The sequence below is a fragment of the Cetorhinus maximus genome, chromosome 9 (assembly GCF_964194155.1).
Source record: "Cetorhinus maximus chromosome 9, sCetMax3.hap1.1, whole genome shotgun sequence".
Taxonomy (NCBI): Eukaryota; Metazoa; Chordata; class Chondrichthyes; order Lamniformes; family Cetorhinidae; genus Cetorhinus; species Cetorhinus maximus.
In genome coordinates, this window is record NC_135887.1 from 130,893,715 (window position 1) to 130,914,613 (window position 20,899).

Sequence of the window (20,899 nt, forward strand, 5' to 3'; positions counted from 1 at the left end):
TATCCACGTTGCTACTGTCCCTTTTGTTCCATGACCTATAACTTTCCTCACAAGCCTGTTGTGTGGCACTGTATCGAATGCCTTTTGGAAATCCATGTACACTACATCAAAAGGCCTTGCCCTCATCAACCATCTCTGTTTGCAATTCTCCAGTCCTCTGGCATCTCCCCAGAATCCCCCAAGGCTGATGCCTCTGCAATTTCCACTCTCACTTCCTTCAATATTCTTGGATGCATCTCATCCAGTCCCCGTGCCTTATCAACTTATCAACAGCTTATCCAATACCTCCTCCTTATCAAGTTTGAAACATTCTAGTGACTGAGTTTCCTTCTCTGTCACCATGGCCTGGGCAGCATCTGCCTCATAGTTATAGACAGATGCAAAACATTAATTTAACACTTCAGTGTCTTGTCTTTATGTGTAAATCCCCTTTTTGGCCCCTATACAGCCCTATTTCTCCTTCTTATGTTCTTATAGAATACTTTGGGATTTCATTTTATGTTAGCTGCCAGTCTTTTCTTCATAATCCCTCTTTGCTTCTCGAATTTGCTTTCTCACATCCCTTCTGAACCTTCTGTATTCAGTTTGGTTCTCAATTGTATTTGTTACCTGACACCTGTCATAAGCACACTTTTTCTTTAATTTAATTTCTATCTCCTTTGTCATCCAGGGAGCTCTGGATTTGTTTGCCCTATCCTTCCCTTTTGAGGGAACACCCCTTGGCTGTGCCCAAACCATCTCTTCTTTGAAAGTAGCCCATTGATTGTTCAGCTACTGTTTTACACGTCAACCTTTGCTTGCAGTCTATCCAACCCAGCTTCGTTCTTGCTCCATTGAAGTCCGCTCTCTGCCAGTTGATTATTCTTACTCTGGATTGACCAATGTCATTTTCCACCATCATCCTAAACCTTATGATACAAAGATCACTGTCCCCTAAATGTTCCCCCACTGTCACTTGGTCTACTTGGCCCACCTCATTCCCAAGAACCAGGTCTAGCAGTGTCTCCTTTCTTGTTGGACTGGATACATACTGTTGCAGGAAATTCTCCTGAACACAATCTAGGAGCGCCTGTACCTCACTGCCCTTACACTACCACTATCCCAGTCTATATACGGGTAATTAAAGTCCCCCATCATAACTACTCTATGATGTTTATACGTTTCTGTAGATTTGCAGATTTGTTGCTCTATTTCCTTCCCACTAGCTGGTGGTCCATATGTTATACTGAGCAATGTAATTGCACCCTTCTTATTCCTTAGCTCTAGCCAACTCAATTCTATCTTTGAATCTTCTGACACATTCTCTCTCTACAGTATTGCAATACTTTCCCTAACCAAAAACGCCACCCCTCCTCCTTTATTCCCGTTCCTGTCTTTTCTGAATACTTTGTAACCAGGCATATTTAACAACCAGATCTGACCTCCCTTAAACCAGGTCTTCACTATCGCCACAATGTCATAATCCCACAAGGCAAACTGTGCCTATTAACTATACTCCGTGCAGTGTAACCCTGATTTAGATTTCATTACTTGCTCCCTTACTCCGACACCATCTATTAACTTGCTATTCTCTATTTTAGTGCTTTTGCCTTTCCCAGCATTCCATGCACCCTGGTAGCACTTTATAATATTCCCTCCTGGTTTCCACACCCCTGTTGAGTTAGCTTAAACCCTCCTCAACAGTATTAGCAAAATGACTCGCAAGGAACTCAGTCTCGTCTGTTCAGATGCAATCCGTCTGGCTTGTACAGGTGCCATCTCCCCCAGAGCCAGTCCCAGTGTCCCAGGAATCTAAAGCCCTCCCTCCTGCACCATCTTTCCAGCCAGGCATTCAACTGCCTTATCCTCCTGTTTCAGTACTCACTGGCACGTGGCAGTGGAAGTAATCTGTAAATTACTTCTTTAGAGGTCCTGTTTGCAAATTTCCTACCCAGCTCCCTAAATTTCGATTGCAGGACCACACCCCCCTTCCTACCTATGTCGTTAGTACCAATGTGGACCATGACCTCTGGCTGCTCGTCCTCCCCCACAAGAATGTCCTGCAGCCGTTTTGTGACATCCTTGACCCTAGCACCAGGGAGGCAACAAACCATCCTGGAGTCACATTGACGACCCCAGAAAAGCCTGTCTGCTCCTCTACCTAAAGAATCCCCTATCAGTATTGCCCTTCCACTCCTCTTCCTCCCCTCCTGTATAGCTGGGCCACCCATGGTGCCATGGGCTTGGCTCTTCTTGCACTCCTCCAAGGATCCATTGCCCTCACCGACATCCAGAATGGAAAAGCGGTTCGTGAGCGGGACCTCTGGGGACCCCTGTACTACTGCCTGTTTCTCTTGGACTGCCTGGCAGTCACCCATTCCCTATTTGTCTGCTTGCCCCTAACTTGTGGTGGGACCACCTCTCTGAATGTGCTATCCACGTTGTTCTCTGCCTCACGGATGCACCTCAGTGACTCCAGCCACTGCTCAAGCTCTGAAACACGGAGCTCAACCTTGTGCATCCGATGACACTTCCTGCACACGGGCTGGTCTGGGTCATGAGAAGTGTCCATGACTCCCCACATGCCACAGGATGGGCATTCTGCTTGGCTGAGCTGTGCCATGCCTTAAACTTAAACTTTTAAATCACTTTTTAACTTAAACTTTAGTTATTTTTACTTACTTTAATTTACATTAACCTTAGTCTTGTACTATTAACTATAAACTGAAGATTAGTAGAAAGTTGAAATTCTTCACCCTTACTCACAAATCAGCTCCCTCTCCTGTACCTATAGGTTCTTACTTTCCCTGTGCTTGTTTAGAAATTTATATTTCTGTATTCACACTGTTTTCAATCTCATGACTGTCTCTCCACTTGGTTGTTTTATCTCCTGAACTCATGGTGTTTTATGTCCTGCACTCTTGCTGTTTTATCCTCTGAAAGCTCACTGTTTTATCTCCCGAACTTTCACTGTTTTATCTTCTGAACTCTTGCTGTTTTATCTCCTGAATTCTCACTTTTTTATCCCCGAACTATCACTGTTCTATCTCCCGAACTCTCACTGTTTTATCCTCTGAACCCTCACTGTTTTATTCTCTGAACGCTCACTGTTTTATCTCCTGAACTTTTGCTGTTTTATCTTCCGAACTCTCGCTGTTTTATCCCCTGAACTCTCACTGTTTTATCTCCCGAACTTTCACTGTTTTACCTCCTGAGCTCTCGATGTTTTATCTCCTGAACTCTTGCTGTTTTATCTCCTGAAGATGGATTTCAAAATCACATTATGGGTCAGATCATAAACATTTAAGAGTGAAATGCATCAAATTAAATTACATTTCTAAACCAATCTGACTTCAAGTCAAAAAAGAGGGGCTTGAGGCAAATGACTAGCAGCTTTTTATATAGACATTGACATTGTACTTCAGTCTTTTGTAGGGCAGATTAGCCATATTAAAGATCAGTAACTGGAATATTCTGTTCATTACATTTGTGAATGAAGATGTGTAAAGTTGTCTTGCTGTAATTGCGACTGCAATGTGTAGCTGAATCAGCAGATGGTGTGCTGTTACGGCATTGAATGATCCACCAGATCGATTAAAATGGACAATAGCTAAATAGTTCTCCATCAACTTTCTGAAAGCTAACTTAGAGCCTTGGTCCATTTAAATAGTAGAGACATGGCTACACACTGGCTAAAGGTACGCATAACAGCTGGTTTTGAAAGGTTTATTTAGATTATACTGGATGTACAGAACACAACACCGGGTGCGGACTAAATGAAATTTTATACAGATGACAGTTCAAGTTACAGAAAGGTAGAATGACAATTGTCAAAAAGAAACCAAGTTGATATCTTTTCCATGTGAGCCATTTGAGTTTATTTAAAATTCATCATGTCATAGCTCCTGTTGCTGATTTATGTGTTGAATAGTCACGTTTTATGCATTAATCCTTCACTGCAGTATCACTTGGCAGATATCGGAAAGAAGAATATTATAAAGAGTGATTTTTTTTTCTTTGCTAGGAATCTGGTATGGAATTTTGGAAGGAATCGGAGTACTTGCTGTGATCACCAATGCTTTTGTGATTGCCATCACCTCGGATTATATTCCTCGCTTTGTCTACGCATTCAAATATGGTCCTTGTGCAGACCAGGGATACACACAAGAAAAGTATTACATTTTCCTATACTTCTATACATATCTAAATTGAAACAACCTGTTATTATATTGCATGTGTTCTTGGAGGATTCCTAGTTGGTTCATTAAAAAGTGGGCAATGTTTTTTTCAAACAGCAGTCAATGGGGGCTGTCCATCCTTCACATTTGGGAGCTCAGCAAAACTAATTTAACAAACCACCTCTAGCTAACTAATTGCAATTGAGACTGTTGCTCTCCTATGTCGCAGTGTTAAAATCAATTCAAGAGCTTCATAGGAGGGGAGGTGCTGTGGAGCAGTGGTATTGTCATTGGACCATAATCTATGGTAATTCTCTGGGGATGTGGGTTCAAATCCCACTATGATAGATGGTAAAATTTGAATTCAATAAAAAAACATAGAATTAAAAGTCTAATGATGACCAAAATTGGGAGAGCTGTCTCACAGGTGAGTCAAACAACTGCCTGACATAATTGTATTCATGAAATCATACCTTACCTTACAGACACCTCCATCACCTATCCCAGGGCAGAGGTGGCAGCAAGTGGTATACAGGTGGGAGGGAGGGAGTACCCCTGTGAAGTCTCATGGCATCAAGGGCAAGGGAACCTCCTGCTGAATGCCATGTACTGCCACCTCTCAACTGATGAATAAGTGCCCCTCCATATTGAACACCACCTAGAGGAAGAACTGAGGGTGACAAGGGTGCAGAATGTTCTCTGGATGGGGGACTTCAATGTCCATCACTGAGAGTGACTCAGTAGCACCACTACAGGCCAAATCCTAAAGGACATGGCTGCTAGACTGGGTCTGTGGCAGATGGTGAGGAGAACAAAAAAAGGGAAATACATACCTGACTTCATCCTCACCAACCTGCCTGCTGCAGATACACCTGCCCATGACAGTATCAGTAGGAGTGACCACTGCACAATCATTGTGGAGATGATGTCCTGTCCTCACATTGAGGATACCCTCCATTGTGTTGTGTAGCGCTACCACCATGCTAAATAGGATAGATTTCAAACAGATCCAGCAACCATGAGGCTATCAGCAGCAGCAGAATTGTACTTAACCACATGGCCTAGCACATCCTGCACTCTACCATTACCACCAAACCAGGAGATCAACCCTGACTCAATGAAGAGTGCAGTAGGGGATGCCAGGAGCAGCACCAGGCACACCTAAAAACGAGATGTTAACCTGCTGAAGCTATGACACAGGACTACTTGCGTGCCAAGCAGCAAGCAATAGACAGAGCTAAGCAATTCCACAACCAATGGATCAAATCTAAGCTCTGCAGTCCTGCCACATCCAGTCGTGAATGGTGATGGACAATTAAACCACTCACTGGAGGAGGAGGCGCCACAAATATCCCCATCCTCAATGATTAGGGGAGCCCAGCACATCAGTACAAAAGATAAGGTGGAGCATTTGGAACAACCATTAGCCAGAAGTGCCATCTTGGCCTCCTCCAGAAGTCCCCAGCATCACAGATGCCAGTCTTCAGCCAATTTGATTCACGCCACACTGGCTGAAGGCACTGGATACTGCAAAAGGCTGTGGCCCCTGAGAATATTCTGGCAATAGTACTGAAGACTTGTGCTCCAGTACTTGCCACAGCCCTAGCCAAGCTGTTCCAGTACAGCTACAACACTGGCATCTACCTGGCAATGTGGAAAATTGCCCAGGTATGTCCTGTACACAAAAAGCAGGACAAATCCAACCCAGCCAATTACTACCCCAGCAGCCTACTCTCGATCATCAGTAAAGTGATGGAAAGGGTCATCAACAGTGCTATCAAGCGGCACTTGCTTAGCATTAACCTGCTCATTGATACTCAGTTTGGCTTTTGCTAAATTCATTCAGCTCCTGACCTCATTACAGCCTTGGCTCAAACCCTGATAAAACAGCTGAATGCCTGAGGTGCGTTGAGGTAAGGTGAGAGTGACTGCCCTTGACATCACGGCAGCATTTAACCGAGTCTGGCATCAAGGAGCCTTACCAAAATTGGAGTCAATGTGAATCAGGAGGAAAACTCTCAACTGGTTGGGTTCATACCTAACACAAAAGAAGATGGTTGAGGTTGTTGGACGCCAGTCATCCCACTTCCAGGACATCACTGCAGGAGTTCCTCAGGGTAGTGATCTTGGCCCAACCATCTTCAGCAGCTTCATCAATGACCTTCCTTCCATAAGTAGGGATGTTCAGCACCATTCGCAACTCCTCAGACACTGAAGCTGTCCACGTCCAAATACAGCATGATCTGGACAATATCCAGGCTTGGGCTGACATGACAAGTGGCAAGTTATATTTGTAACACACAAGTGCCAGGTAATGACCATCTCCGACAAGAGAGAATCTAACCATGGCCCCTTGACATCCGATGGCATTGCCATCGCTGATTTCCCCACTATCAACATCCTTGAGGTTACCATTGACCAGAAACTGAATTGGACTAGCCATATAAATACTGTGACTACAAGAGCAGGTCAGAGGCTAGGAACCCTGTGGTGAGTAACTCACCTCCTGACTCCCCAAAGCCTGTCCACGATCTACAAGGCTCAAGTCAGGGGTGTGATGAAATACTCTGCCATTGCCTGGATGAGTACAGCTCCAACAACACTCGAGAAGCTCGACACTGTCCGATACAAAGCAGCCCTGCTTGATTGGTATCCCATCCACAAACATTCACTCCCTCCACCACAGTAGCAGCAGTGTGTACCATCTAAAAGACATACTGCAGAAACACACCAAGGCTCCTTAGACAGCACCTTCCAAGCTCACAACCATCTGGAAGGATGAGGGCAGCAGATACATGGGAACACCGACACCTGGAGGTTCCCCTCCAAACCACTGACCATACTGACTTGGAAATATATCGCCATTCCTTCATTGTCGCTGGGTCAAAATGCTGGATCTCCCTTCCTAACAGCACTGTAGATGTACCTACACTACATGGACTGCAGCAGTTCAAGAAGTTAGCTCACCACCACCTTCTCAAGGGCAATTAGGGGTGGGCAATAAATAATTGCCTAGCCAGTGATGTCCACGTTTCCTTTTATTTATTTACAGGATATGGGCTTCACTGGCTAGGCCAGCATTTATTGCCCATACCTAATTGCCCTTAAGAAAGTGGTGGTGAGCTGCCTTCTTGATGCGCTGCAGTCCATGAGGTGTAGGCACACCCACAGTGATATTAGGCAGGCAGTTCCAGGTTTTGACCCAGCGACAGTAAAGGAATGAGAAAAATCTCCAACAGCATTCACGAAGCTTGATATCATCCAGAACAAAGCAGCCCGCTTGATTGGCACTCCATCCATAAACATTCATTCCCTACACCGCCGATGCACAGTAGTAGCAGTGTGTACCATCTATAAGATGCATTACAGGAACTCACCAAGTCTCCTTAGACAGTACCTTCCAAACCCACGACCACTACCATCTGGAAGGACAAAGGCAGCAGTTACATAGGAACACCGCCACCTGGAAGCTCCCCTCAAGCCACTCACCATCCTAATTTGAAACTATGTCACTATTCCATCACTATCGCTGGGTCAAAATCCTGGAACTCCCTAACAACACTGTAGGTATACCTACACACATGGACTGCAATGGCTCAAGAAGGCAGCTCAAGGGCAACTAGGGATGGGCAATCAATGCTGGGCTAGCCAGTGATGTCACATCCCATGAAAGAGGAGGCGGTGGCGTAGTGGTATTGTCACTGGACTAATAATCTATAGACCCAGGGTAACGGAGACCTAGGTTCAAATCCCACCACAGCAGATGGTGAAATTTGCATTCAACAAATCTGGAATTAAAAAGCCTGATGATGCTAGCCATGAAGCCATTAACTATCTGGCTCTCTAATGTCCTTTAGGGAAGAAGATCTGTTTTCATACCTAGCCTGGCCTACATGTAACTTGAGATCCATAGCAATGTGGTTGACTCTTAAATGCTGTCTGAACAAGAGCAATTAGGCAGTGACACCCCTATCTCAGGAACGATTAAAAATAATTTAAATGTGGTACAATTAAGCATCCTATTAACGTAGTCATCTGTATGTTTTTTGATTGTCTTAGTGTAGATGGTAGAAACAGATAGTCGGATATCAATATTAAAATGTCTCTGGCTGTATACCTGGGGCTGTATCTTCCGGTCAGTAAGTGGGGGTGGGGCTCGCTCGCCAACGTGTAAAACGACGCAGGGTGACATCGGGCGGGCATCCAAACATCATTCACATTCTCAGATCGGCGGGCGCGCAGCCAACTCAGCTGCACGCCCGCCGACCTGCCAACAGCCTATTAAGGCCATTAACAAAGTAGTTGAAGTCACTAATGGACCTGCCTGTCCAACCTTAAGGTTGGTGGGCAGGCCAGGGGCCCTGGCGGGCTTCTGAAAAAGCATGAAAGCTCATCCACGGGCGGGATAAGGTTTCATGAGGATTTAAAAATCTCACAATATTTTAAAATAAAAGTAATGGATATGCCCCAGCTCACGCGACAGTGTCACATGAGGGGACATGGCAGGGAAATTTTTTTTTCTCAGCTTTATTTAAAGTTTAAAATGTGAGCCGATCTCCCAGAGGCAGCACTTTGCCTCAGGGAGATCTATGCACTCTTTCAGCGTGCATGTGCGTAAGAGCGCACCCCCGGCTGAGGGAACCCCCCCCCCCACCCCGCCCGCACAGGGAGCGGATAGCGCTTCCTGGCGGACGTCATGCTGGGCAGGTCTTAATTGGCCCACCCACGTAAAATGGCGGCGCGCCCCTGAACGGGGATGCTGATCAGAAGCCCGCCCGCACCCGCTCCCGCACTTCCCCCCTAACGGGGGGTGGTGGGGGGGGAAATGCTGCCCCAGCATTCAGGTAGAGTGGAGTTACTGGGCTGCTGTGAATTTTGACCCCATGTTAAAATGTTCATAACATTTTGCCAGGTGCATGTTGTTAATCCCTCTTCATGATAATTCAGCCCAGTAGCAAGATATCATATGGCCAAAATGCTTTTTCTACATTCGACATGTTTTAAGTATAGTGACATTGTAAAATCCCCATGACTTCTGTTTCATTATATCTAAAATGCCAGAGCTGGAAATGGAGGGGATAAAGGACAGTGAGTGCTAGCAATTCCCACCATCAGGAGTACACCATGTACGGCTTCTAGTATATTTTACTCATGTAAACATCAGAACTACCCACAACATCTGGTGAGGAGAAAAAAAAATATTAGACCTAAAAACTTGACCTTAAAAATCATAGCAACTAGTCAATCCTCCTTAGAGATGCCCTTGATAAATCGGAAGATGTGTTTTATGAGACTAGAAGCATTTTAACAAGTCTTTTGAAGGCCCATAAAATTTTCATTGCTGTAAACAAGAATTTTCCAAGGTCAAAGAGAGGGGATTCTCTTCATGGAGAAGTTTATCTTACTCAAGCAGCTAATCAGTGATTTTCTCTTGCACAGAATGTTGCGTTTATGACCTGAAGTGTGTTTGAAATAGAGATAGAAAATTCAGGATTGCCTGATACAGTGGGATTGCATCCACCTTGTGGATGCTCAGTCATTCAAGGCCTTTTGTCTCCTGGGTGTGCGATCAAAAGATGTGCTTAATTGAAAAATTCCCTGCAGCCCATTAAACCTCATTCCTTTTTGCTATTTCCCCCATTGGATTTCCAAATTAGTCCAGTGTCTTGATATCAATCACCCATCCTGGAAAACCTTTCCAGTTGTTGTTTTCTTTTATATTAGTTCTCAGGTTGTGGGCTGCACTAACAGAGTCACATTTATTGTCCATCCCTAATTGTCCTAGAATAGGGCTGAAGGTGTTTTCCATGAACTTGTGCAGTCCTTGTGGTGCAGGTGTTCCTTTACTGGGCCAGGATTTTCCCCCGTTGGGGGCGAAGTTGAAGGGCGGGCGTGCACCGGCGCACTTCTGATTGGCGCCCCGATTGGGGGCGCGGCGCCATTTTACGTGGGCGGGCCTTACGCGCACCTGGAAGCGCTAAGCGCTCCCTGTGCGGGCGGGGGTGGCGGGGGGGAGGTTGCCTGAGTTGGGGCCTGCGTTCTTCTGCGCATGCACGCGAAAGAGCACAGGGCCTCGGGGAGATTAGTTTAAGCGCAAAACTATTTAATAAAGGAAAAAAAAATTAAGACACGTGCCCTCATGTGAAACTGTCACATGAACTGGGACATGCCTATTAATTTTATTAAAAATGTTTACAAGACTTTAAAAACCTTCATGAAACCTCTTCCCGCCTGTGGTTGAGGTTCCATGAAAAATGCGAAGGCCGCCTGCCCATCAGCCTTAAGTTGGACGGGCAGCTCAGTTTGGCTCGCCAAGCCAAAGATTATGCCCAATGGAATAGAAACTAATGAACTAAGCAGGGATATTGCACACTAACCTCAGAAAGACAGATTTAGTTCTTAAACTTTTCGAGGGTTAAGATCTCAGAAGGATTTGTACTCCAATCCTGTTCATTAATCTGGCCTGGTAACTGAGAAGCTTAACGGGAACTGAATAAATCCTTTTGGGAATTAAAGGCTATGAACCGAGTACATCTCACACATGTGTGGCCTAACGTGTTGCATAATTAGTGCTATTTTCCACAGATACATGACATGTTCCATTTTTTTTTTTGCAGATGCTTGAAAGGCTATGTCAATGGCAGCTTGTCCTTTTTCAATAAGAGTGACTTTGGCACAAAGGATAGAGGCTACTGCAGGTGAATATAATTCTGTCAAACAAAGGAGATTTTTTTTTTTCCCGTCTATGCACTACAGACTTCTCAAATATAAATGGTGCGAGGGCAAATAAGTGGCATCCAACAAGTAATCAGTAACAAATTACTAATGGATATTACAACAGTTGTTCAATTATTTGCCTGATTCCCCCGCCTCCACTTTTCTGGTTACCTGACATCGCTGATAATGAGCGTGAGATGATCTGAAGGAAATTATAAATGGCCCTCAAAGAACTCAGTGCATTCCTCCTGGTCAGTCAGCAAGGGATATACTCAAGGGGTGGTGTTTACATTGCTGAGACCCTGAGCGAAGGTTCAGTTTGGGGACTGGGTCCACTTCGGACCCCTCACTGTGTAATCACCTGGCTCTAATGCTGTCCCTGGCTTTGCTGATGATGGAAAGATCCACATAGAACAGTTGTACTAAAACAAAGCGTAATAAGCTGAGGAACTCAGCCTGGCCCCTACTTGCAATGAGATGTAACAAATTAGCTTCTGCACCCTATCTCCCCCATCCCTGGCCCCGCCATCAAATTTGGAGTGTTTAGCATTATGGTCTGTATTTTGCGACCATGGATGAAGGGAGAATACTAGGCACTAGCCTGGAGAAAAAGATGACCGCAAAGATTTAGAAGGCTTTAGGGTATAGATTTCATCTATTCTGTCTGATATGATTTTGAATTTGGTGCCATTTATGGGAAATCCGTGGCATCCAGCAAAGGGGAAGGCTGCTCGTTCAATTGGATTAAAGAATTCCCACAGACAGCAATGCAAGAAGTGAAATGCATGGAATATAGCTCACATTTTAATCAATTTTCCGGCGGCAAAGTAAGAATTGGGACATACACATTGGTTAAAGGAGAAACTGGAATATCATAAACTTCAAACAAAAAACTAAAATATTTTTCATTATTTCAAAAGTCACGCAATTTTTACATGTTTTTCAGAGGGAATGAGATTCCACACATATAAAATTAGCCTTCTCAGGCCAACGTGGCTGTTCAGCAATAATTATGATGTAGTATGCCATTAAAAACTCATTTATACCTCATTTAACAATAATTGTTTTTCACAGCAAGAAGCTTCCTTCTTTGTCCCTATTTCTTTCTTGAGCCTAAGTGGCACACGAGGCAGACAAAGCACTTGCTTATGTCTGTTTCCATGGCTAGTTTGTCCTGAGATAGGTCACCAGCCTGCCAACAGTGGCTATAGCTTGAAGGGTGCCATCCTACATCAAGCATGGTTGACCAGGAGACTTTCCCACTCCAACTGCCTGCCACAGGGCATATTTGAAGGGTTTATAGGTTAAGAATCAACCTGTTTGGCTATAATCATGGATGCCGCTTCCACAGCCATCAAGTCTTGGGATGGGACTCAAACCTGGAGCTTCTGGCTCAGAGATAGAGACGTCAGCCACTGCGCCATGAGACCTCCCTTACAGCAAGCATAGCACATAAAAATTTGAAGTTAACGTCAATTTACAGATTCTGTGTTAATTACATCTACTAAGACTGCAGCAGCGTACCCTATGGAGGAGCAGAATATCACCGACAGAAACCTCAGGGCTTCCATGCTTAACTGGTGCATGTGCAGTCGCCAGAGGTTGCTGCCAGTTTTACACATTAATGACAGCAAGCACTGACAGCTTCACCATCACCGCAATCGCAAACTATAGGACAATAATTCTAACTCTTCAGGTTAAGCCAGGCAAATTAGAACGTTCCGAAACATAAAAGCTTAAATCAATCAATATCCAGTTGGTAAAGCAAGTAACCTTCCAACTGGTGGTGCTAAGTTGCAATAGATCTTCATTAGTTTCTCTTCATCTAAAATTGCATCTAAGTCCACAAATAAAGAATTTTAGTGCAAAGGTAGTTTCTTATATTTAATATATGTTTAATATTTCCAATTTTTTTTTCTTTTGCTGTTGTTAATAAGACTGACTGGAGGTTTCCCAGCTTGGAGGCCCCAGTGGGAAAATGTGTTGGAACATTGGTCACTTAGCCAATGATTTACCATGCATTTTCTAACATGCATACCTAATATGTGCCAGGAGCAGTGAAGCACAAAATCTCTACTTCCCTGTCACCATTTTCAGTAAGGAAATTAAATGCATTTCAGGCTTTTAAAGGATTTGAAAAGGAGGGAGCGGCTAACATTTGTACTTGTACAACATCTGCTTTCACAGTTATTGCCATAGAAAGGATAAGAGTCTGAAGGAAAGAGTATCAAGAGAGTGACTAATGCAAGTCAAACGTGTGTGAAATTAGATTTCATTATTCATTACATGGGTTGAGAGGTAAACAAGATTAACGGGGCAGTTTCTAGAGAGACAGTAAATTGCAGAAAGATTGAATTTTATTAAGGAAAGCTGGAAATAGTCAGCTGGTAGTACAGCAGTTGATCATGGCTGAAAAAAGAGACATGCTGTTAAAGGTTTCTGTCCTCCACTCATCAGGGCAGACAAAAGAATACCAAATTTCAAAGGGAAGAACAATTTATACCACACGAGTAAAGGGTGCTGATTGGTTGGCAAGTGGACTCTGATTGGTCAAGGCGTTTCCATGGAGATTACACCAGGGAACAGTTATTCCCCAAGCTTTTGTTTAAATTCAAAGAAGGCAAATTGACTCTGATTGACTGAGACCTTGCCATGCTGAATGCACCAGGGAATGCAAACAGAAAGAACATGTCCAGGCATTGTGCCTTTTTCAATGAGACAAAAGCTTGGGAGACAATGAGTCCTGCACAGACTGAGGTCCTGCTTTTGGTCCCAGCGATGGGACTGTCCAACCTGCTCAGGAAATTCCGGCCCATTTGCCAGTTCACCAAGAAGTGTAGCTGAGTGGAGTGTAGGTCCAGGCAATGCTCTTGCTTCCATTTCTGCTGTGCAGCAGTGTTCCAATATGTTGAAGCCCAATGCTATCGCAAACATATTATTCACAAGTTAGAATGGGAAATTTCAGCCTCTGGCACAGTAAATGTTAAATCCATCACTTCAGTGCGTGCTCTATACTGGTGCTGTTCCTGTTTGGACATCATTCCTGGATCTTATGGTCAGTAGCAAAGCAACAACGTCAGTGCTGCCCCTGAATAAAGCTGCCTATAAAGATCTAGCAATCTCTGAGGCATGGATTTGTCTTTTCCAGGTATTAATTTGAATCTGATAGCAAGTCATAGGGCTACGCTGGCATCCAGCAAGTGATGTTATCAATCAGTCAATCAGATTGAAGAATTTTCACAGACAGCAAACCAGGAAGTAAAATGCACAAATTATCCTTCATTTTTTGTGTAATTTACTAAGAGTGAAATAAATATTAGGAGGGGCGTATTAGAGGCTAAAGTATCATAAAAAACTTCGAAAAAACAACTTTTATTAAAACTAAAAAATAACTCCATAATTTTTTATTACGCAAATATAAAATTTTCATTTCAGGGCCAGAGAGGCTCTTGAGCAATAGTCATGATTTATTATGCTGTTAAAAAAGGCCGGGATTTCCAGGTCGGCGAGCAGGGGGGTGGGGGGGTGGGGCCCACTCGGGCGGAACTCCCGACGTCACCCCGCCCCATTTCAATTTTCAGGTAGGCGGGGGCTCAGCCAAATCAGCTGTGTGCCCGCCGACCTGTCAATCACCAATTGAGGCCATTGACAAACTCATTAAAGTAATTAGTAAACCTGCCTGTCCAACCTTAAGGTTGGCGGGCAGGCCAGGAGCCCTGACAGTCATTAGAAAAAGCATGAAACCTCATCCACGGGCGGGATGGGGTTTCATGTAGGTTTTAAAAAATGTAATAAAAGTGTCTTTGAAAATGATGGACATGTCCCAACCCATGTGACAGTGTCAATGAGGGGACATGTCAGGGAAATTTTTGTTCTAGTTTTAAGATTTCTTAGCCTGGAGCCGATCTCCCTGAGGCTACACTTAGCCTCAGGGAGATGAGTGTGCTCTTCCGTGCGCGTGCGTGAAAGAGCGCACCCTCGGCTCAGGGAACCCCCCTCCGCCGCCCGCGTAGGGAGCGCATAGCGCTTCCTGGTGGACGTCACGCTGGGCGGGCCTTAATTGGCCCGCCCACATAAAACGGTGGCGCGCCCCCGATCGGAGGGGCGCTTGCATGCGCTCGCTCCTAAACATCCCCCCACCAACGGAGGGAAAATTCTGCCCAATATTACCGTGTGGACAGGGATATTCTCATCAGTTCAGTGAAATCTCGAAGATTGCTGCTTGCAGGGATTTCAACACTGCACGATGCGAAAGATCAGCAGCTCCCAGATTTGTGTATTTAACTGAAGCTGCTGTCGACTTTGTGATCATGATGGCAGCATCCACTTCATTTTGCCTTCATTGCAACCGCAAAATCGAGGCCACCCTTCTGTTTTCACACCGTTATTTCCATCTTCCTTATCCAGCAGTAGCACCATAAACCAAAAGGTCTAGAAATCTGTCATTGAAGCTAAGATAGCTGGATTTAAACTAAACACCAGGAGCTAACAAACAAGCCTTCCAGAATCCAAAATAATAGCTATTGCCTTGGCTTAAACAGACCAAACGGTTAATCACTTGTAGCAACTTGTGGTTTCTAACTACTTTCTTGCTTCAAGGTACAGAGACTACAGAGCTCCTCCATGGGATCGCAATCGATATGAGTTCACGTTACAATTCTGGCATGTTCTAGCTGCACGTTTGGCTTTCATCATCGTGTTTGAGGTCAGTCAAGTAATTTGTGTCTCTGTGTGATTGAACAATGTTGCTGTTCGTGGTGTCACTGTATCACAGAAACGTTATGTTGAGCAAGCTGTGTCAATTTAATGGATATCTATCATTTAAAATGTAAAACATTTCTGTAGATACAGCGTTAGACTGATCAAGGTTAGTGTATATTGTGAATGTAGCATCTTGAAGGAACATGTGACTTGGGGCCTATGAAGCTCTCTACCACCACGGGTTTCCTCACCTCATGTCTGGGTCTGTTGTAGATCAATTATTGCAGATTGGTTGCTATGATTAGTCAATACCCCCATTGTCATTTTATCATGCACTTACTAGGATAGTAGAAAGTAAACTAAATGGAGCATAGTCTTTTTTCCTTCTCACAGTTTCTGTGTTCCTATATAGGGATAAGCCTGCCTGACTTCTCAATTTCATTCTTTCTGTATGCATACACGATGCTAACAACCTCGAGACTGTGTTGTACAGTCACAATTTATATCAAATGTAAGGATTTCAGGTTTGTTTTCCTCAACCCACCTTTTCCCATCATTAATGGTCGCTCCAGGGGCGGAATATTGCGCTGGTCAGGCGGGCGCGCGCCCGACCCAAACGGGTGTAAAATGACGCTCGACGACGTCGGGCGAGCGTCCCAGCGTCACTGCGCGCTCGCGGCGCAACATTTCGGTCAGCGCGCGCGTGCACGCGTGAGTCAGCCACCAGCCCACTGGCAATTAAGGGGCCTCTGAAGGCCCTTAAGGAACTAATTGACTTGAATTTTCTGCTGCCCGTCCAACCGTTCAGTTGGCAGGTGGGCAAAAAGGCCAAGCGGCCTCTGCAGTTTTTGGCGGAACCTGGTTGGATGAGGTTCCGTCCAGTGATTTAAAAAAAAAATTAAAACTTTTTGTGCTCATATTTCACATGTCCCTGCTCATGTGACAGAGCCACATGAAGGGGGCACGTTTTCATTATTTTAAAATACTTTATTTATACTGACAAAAATCTTCGGCATGAAATCCATGTCGGGGGCCTGATCGCGGGCGGCGGTAAATTTCGTGCCTGCGCCCGGGCCCGCCCGCTGCGGCTGCCCGACGAGAGAAAAGTTCTGCCCCGCATTTCTAATTTGCCTTCCATTGGACACCACTTCTCCTTTATACTGAAGTCAATGGAAGGGAGGATTGGGCGAGGTGTAACTTGAGTGACCAATTCGATATCACCATTCGTACGCCATTGCCCAAAGTTAATATTACTCGCATTGTCACATTTTTGCCACACTTTCTGTGTCAAATTCCCCTGTTAGAAATCCCTGCATCCTAATTTAGATTGAATTTTACCAATTGTTATGATCCCAGCTGATGTTATTACTGGGCAAGTCAGACCGCAGAATGGAACCTGGCTTGATGGATCATATTTTTTCTTTTTAAATTTTCGACCACGGAGGGTACTCACTGAAACAGGTTCACAGGAACCTGCTGTTAACTTTTTTAACAAAAAAGATTAAACATTTATTAAAGAAGAAGCATTAACTATATTACGCTAGACAACGAAAAGATTTCAATACAGACACCAAGAAAAAAAACCGATTCAAACCCACACTATCCCATTTATCCCAGCAAGACATGATCATATTGAATGGTGGAGCAGGCTCGAAGGGCCAAATGGCCTACTCCTGCTCCTAGTTTCTATGTTTCTATGTAAGACCCTGGCAGACGCAACATCCCAGTGAGGAGGTACCACTATTTCCATACCAAGGCTAGAGCTGGTTCAGTTGTAAAGGGGTTTCTTTTCCACTAGACTTCTGAACATTCACTAGAAGTCCTTTCATAATTGGTATCTTCAAATAACTTAATCTAAATTCATTATTACTTTGGAAAAAAATTTTCCCCCCATCGGTGGGGGAAGTGCAGGAGCGGGCACGGGCAGGCACGCCTCTGATCAGCACCCCCAATTGGGGGCGTGCCGCCATTTTAAGTGGGCGGGCCAATTAAGGCCCAACCAGCGTGATGCCCGCCAAGAAGCGCTATGCACTGCCTGTGTGGGCAGGGCTCTTTCACGCATGCGCACGATAGATCGCACCCATCACCCTGAGGCTAAGTGCTGCCTCAGGGAGGTCGCCTCTGAATTAAAACTTGTAAGACAAATGTTTAAAAAATTTCTCTGACATGTCCCCTCGTGTGACACTGTCACATGAGTTGGGACATGTCCATCGCTTTTACTCAAACCTTTATTAAATTTTTTGGAAACCTCGTCCCGCCCGTGGACAAGGTTTCATGCTTTTTTTCGAAGCCCGCCAGGGCTCCCGGCCTGCCCACCAACCTTAAGGTTGGACGGGCAGCCCTGTCAATTACCTGAATTGGTTCATTAATGGCCTCAATAGGCCGTTGACAGGTCGGCGGGCGCACACCTGACTTGGCTGTGCCCCCGCCGACCTGAAAATGGAAGTGAGGCAGGGTGACATCGGGAATTCCGCTCGACATGTCATCCCGCATCATTTTACGCGTTGGCGAGCAGGCCCCGCCCCCGCTCGCCGACCGGAAGATCCTCCCCTTTAACTTTAGAGCAACATATGTGAGTTCCTTAACAGTCTGGCATCATTTCCAGCTAGAGCTTGTCTTAGACCTTTCCTGTCTTCGCTCTGTGATATACTCATACCAATTGAAACTAAATGCTGCTTTTAATGTCTCTTCCTATATCTCTGTGGTTCCCTCTCTGACCCCCTGTTGTTAGGCAACAGCACAGTTTTTTTCTAATTTTTTTTTGTTTTAACTTCCCTAAACTACTAACCCCTCGGTAACCCATCTTTTCATTTTAAACCTCATTAAAAAGGCATGTATATAAACAGGCACACAGACTTGCTGGCTCCATCTCGAGGCATAAAATTCTACCCCGTAGAATGATACAGCACAAAAGAAGGATATTCACTCCATCATGTCTGTATCAGCTCTTCATTGGAGCTATCCAATTAACCCCTGTCTGCTGCTCTTTCCCCTTAGCCCTATATATGTAAAAAAACTTCCTTCAAGTGTTTAACTAATTCCCTTTTGAGATTTACAGTTGAATCTGCTTCCACCACCCTTTCAGGCAGCGCATCCCAGAGTTGAACAACTCACTGTGCCTCATGTCGCCTCTAATTCTTTTGTTAATCACTTCATATCTTTGTTCTTTGGTTACTAACCTTTCTGCCATTGGATACAGTTTCTCCTTATTATTAGCCTGCCACATTCACGCATGATTTTGTACAGCTCTATCTCATCTCTTTTCAGTTTTTTTTAGTTTTGCCACGTTACTGAAGTCACTCATCCTCTGTAGCATTTCTAGTAAATCCCCTCTGCAACCCTTCTAAGGCCTAAGCTGGGCTTTACCAGTGTTTAGCATAACGTGATTGCTTTTGGAATCTTTGCCTCTACTAATAAAGCCAAGGGTCCATTTGCTTTGTTGACAGCCTTCTCAGCTTGTCCTTCCACCTTCAAAGATTTGAGCGCATGCCCCCAGGTCCCCTTGTTCCTTTAAAATGCCACTGTTTAGTTTATATTGCCTCTCCGTGTTCTTTGTGTCATGTGTCTGCACATTTCATAAGTCTATCTCGTCCTGATTGTGTATTATGTTTCTGCATTTTGTGTTATCTGCTCTTTGTGTTACTTGCATAAACTTTGAAATTAAGCCCTGTCCACCTATGTTCAGGACTTTAAATATATATCAAAAGAGAAGTATTCCTAATACTGATTCTCTTGGAAACACCACTGTATGCTTCCAGCCTGAATAACAACAGTTCATCACTACTCTCTGCTTTCTGTTTTTTACCCAACGTTGTATCCATGCTGCCACTGTCCTTTTAATCCCATGGGTTTAAGTTTCATTAAAAGTCTATCAGGCACTTTTTGGAACTCCATATATATACCATTAACTGTACCACTCTCATCAACCATCTCCCTTGCTTCTTAATCAAGTTAGTCAAACACAATTTGCCTTTAACAAATTTGTGCTGACTTTCATTTATTAGCCCATCCTAACGTCAGTTAGATTTGTATATTGGGCAAGATTCTAATCTCATTCTAATGTTCTTTGAAGATGTGACAAGCAAAGTGGATAATGGGGATCCTGTAGATGTAGTATATCTGGACTTCCAGAAGGCCTTTGATAAGGTGCCGCACAAAAGATTAATGCACAAGATAAGATCGCACAGTTAGGAGTAATATATTAACTTGCATTGAGGATTGGCTAACCAACAGAAAGCAGAGAGTTGGGGTAAATGGATCTTTTTCTGGATGGCAAGCTGTAATTAGTGGGGTGCCACAGGGTTCGGTCCTTGGGCCCCAACTATTTACAATATATATTAATGACTTGGATTCAGGGATAGAAGGTACTATAGCTAAATTTTCAGATTACACCAAAATAGGAGGGAAAGTAAGTTGCAATGAAGAAATAATAAATTTACAAATGGACAGGTTAGGTGAATGGGCCAAAATTTGGCAGATGGAGTTTAACATGGATAAGTGTGAGGTTATCCATTTTGGTCAGAAGAATAAAAAGGTGACTTATTATTTAAATAGAGAGAAACTTCCCAGAATGCTTCAGTGCAGAGGGATCTGGGTGTCCTCGTGCATGAATTGCTGAAAGCTAGTATGCAGGTACAGCAGGTAATAGGGAAGGCAAATGGAATTTTGGCATTTATTGCTAAAGGAATAGAGTATAAAAATAGGGAAGTGTTGTTGCAACAGTACAAGGCATTGGTGAAACTGCACCTGGAGTACTGTGCACAGTTTTGGTCCCCTTACTTGAGGAACGATGTAGTTGCACCGGAGGCAGTTCAGAGGAGGTTCACTAGGTTGATTCCAGAGATGCGGAGCTTGTCTTATGAGGAGAGATTGAGCAGTTTAGGCCTATACTCGCTAGAGTTTAGAAAGATGAGAGGAGATCTAATTGAGGTATATAAGATGCTAAAGGAGATAGTCAAAGTAGATGTGGAGCGGATGTTTCCCCTTGTGGGGCATTCTAGAATGAGAGGCCATAGTTTTAGGCTAAGGGGTGGTAGATTTAAATCAGAGATGAGGAACTACTTTTCTCATGAATCCGTGGAATTCACTACCTCAGAGTGCAGTGGATGCCGGGACGCTGAATAAATTTAAGGAAGAGATAGACAGATTTTTAATTAGTAATGGGTTGAAAAGTTATGGGGAGAGGGCAGGAAATTGGAGTTGAGGCCGAAATGAGATCAGCCATGATCATAATGAATGGCGGGGCAGGCTCGAGGGGCTGAATTGCCTACTCCTGCTCTTAGTTCTTATGTTCTTATATTCTTATGTTCTAAACTCATCCACTT

The 20,899-nt window shown here is 44.2% G+C and overlaps 1 protein-coding gene across 1 annotated transcript in view; it reads left to right on the plus strand.

Annotated features, from left to right (window-relative positions):
• Window positions 1-20,899, plus strand: part of ano3 (anoctamin 3) — a 564,514-nt gene that overhangs the window by 533,897 nt on the left and 9,718 nt on the right. The window contains exons 25-27 of the mRNA XM_078549540.1: window positions 4,004-4,151; window positions 10,775-10,855; window positions 15,474-15,579. Coding sequence (XP_078405666.1) covers window positions 4,004-4,151; window positions 10,775-10,855; window positions 15,474-15,579 — 335 coding nt within the window. The remainder of the gene's footprint in view (window positions 1-4,003; window positions 4,152-10,774; window positions 10,856-15,473; window positions 15,580-20,899) is intronic.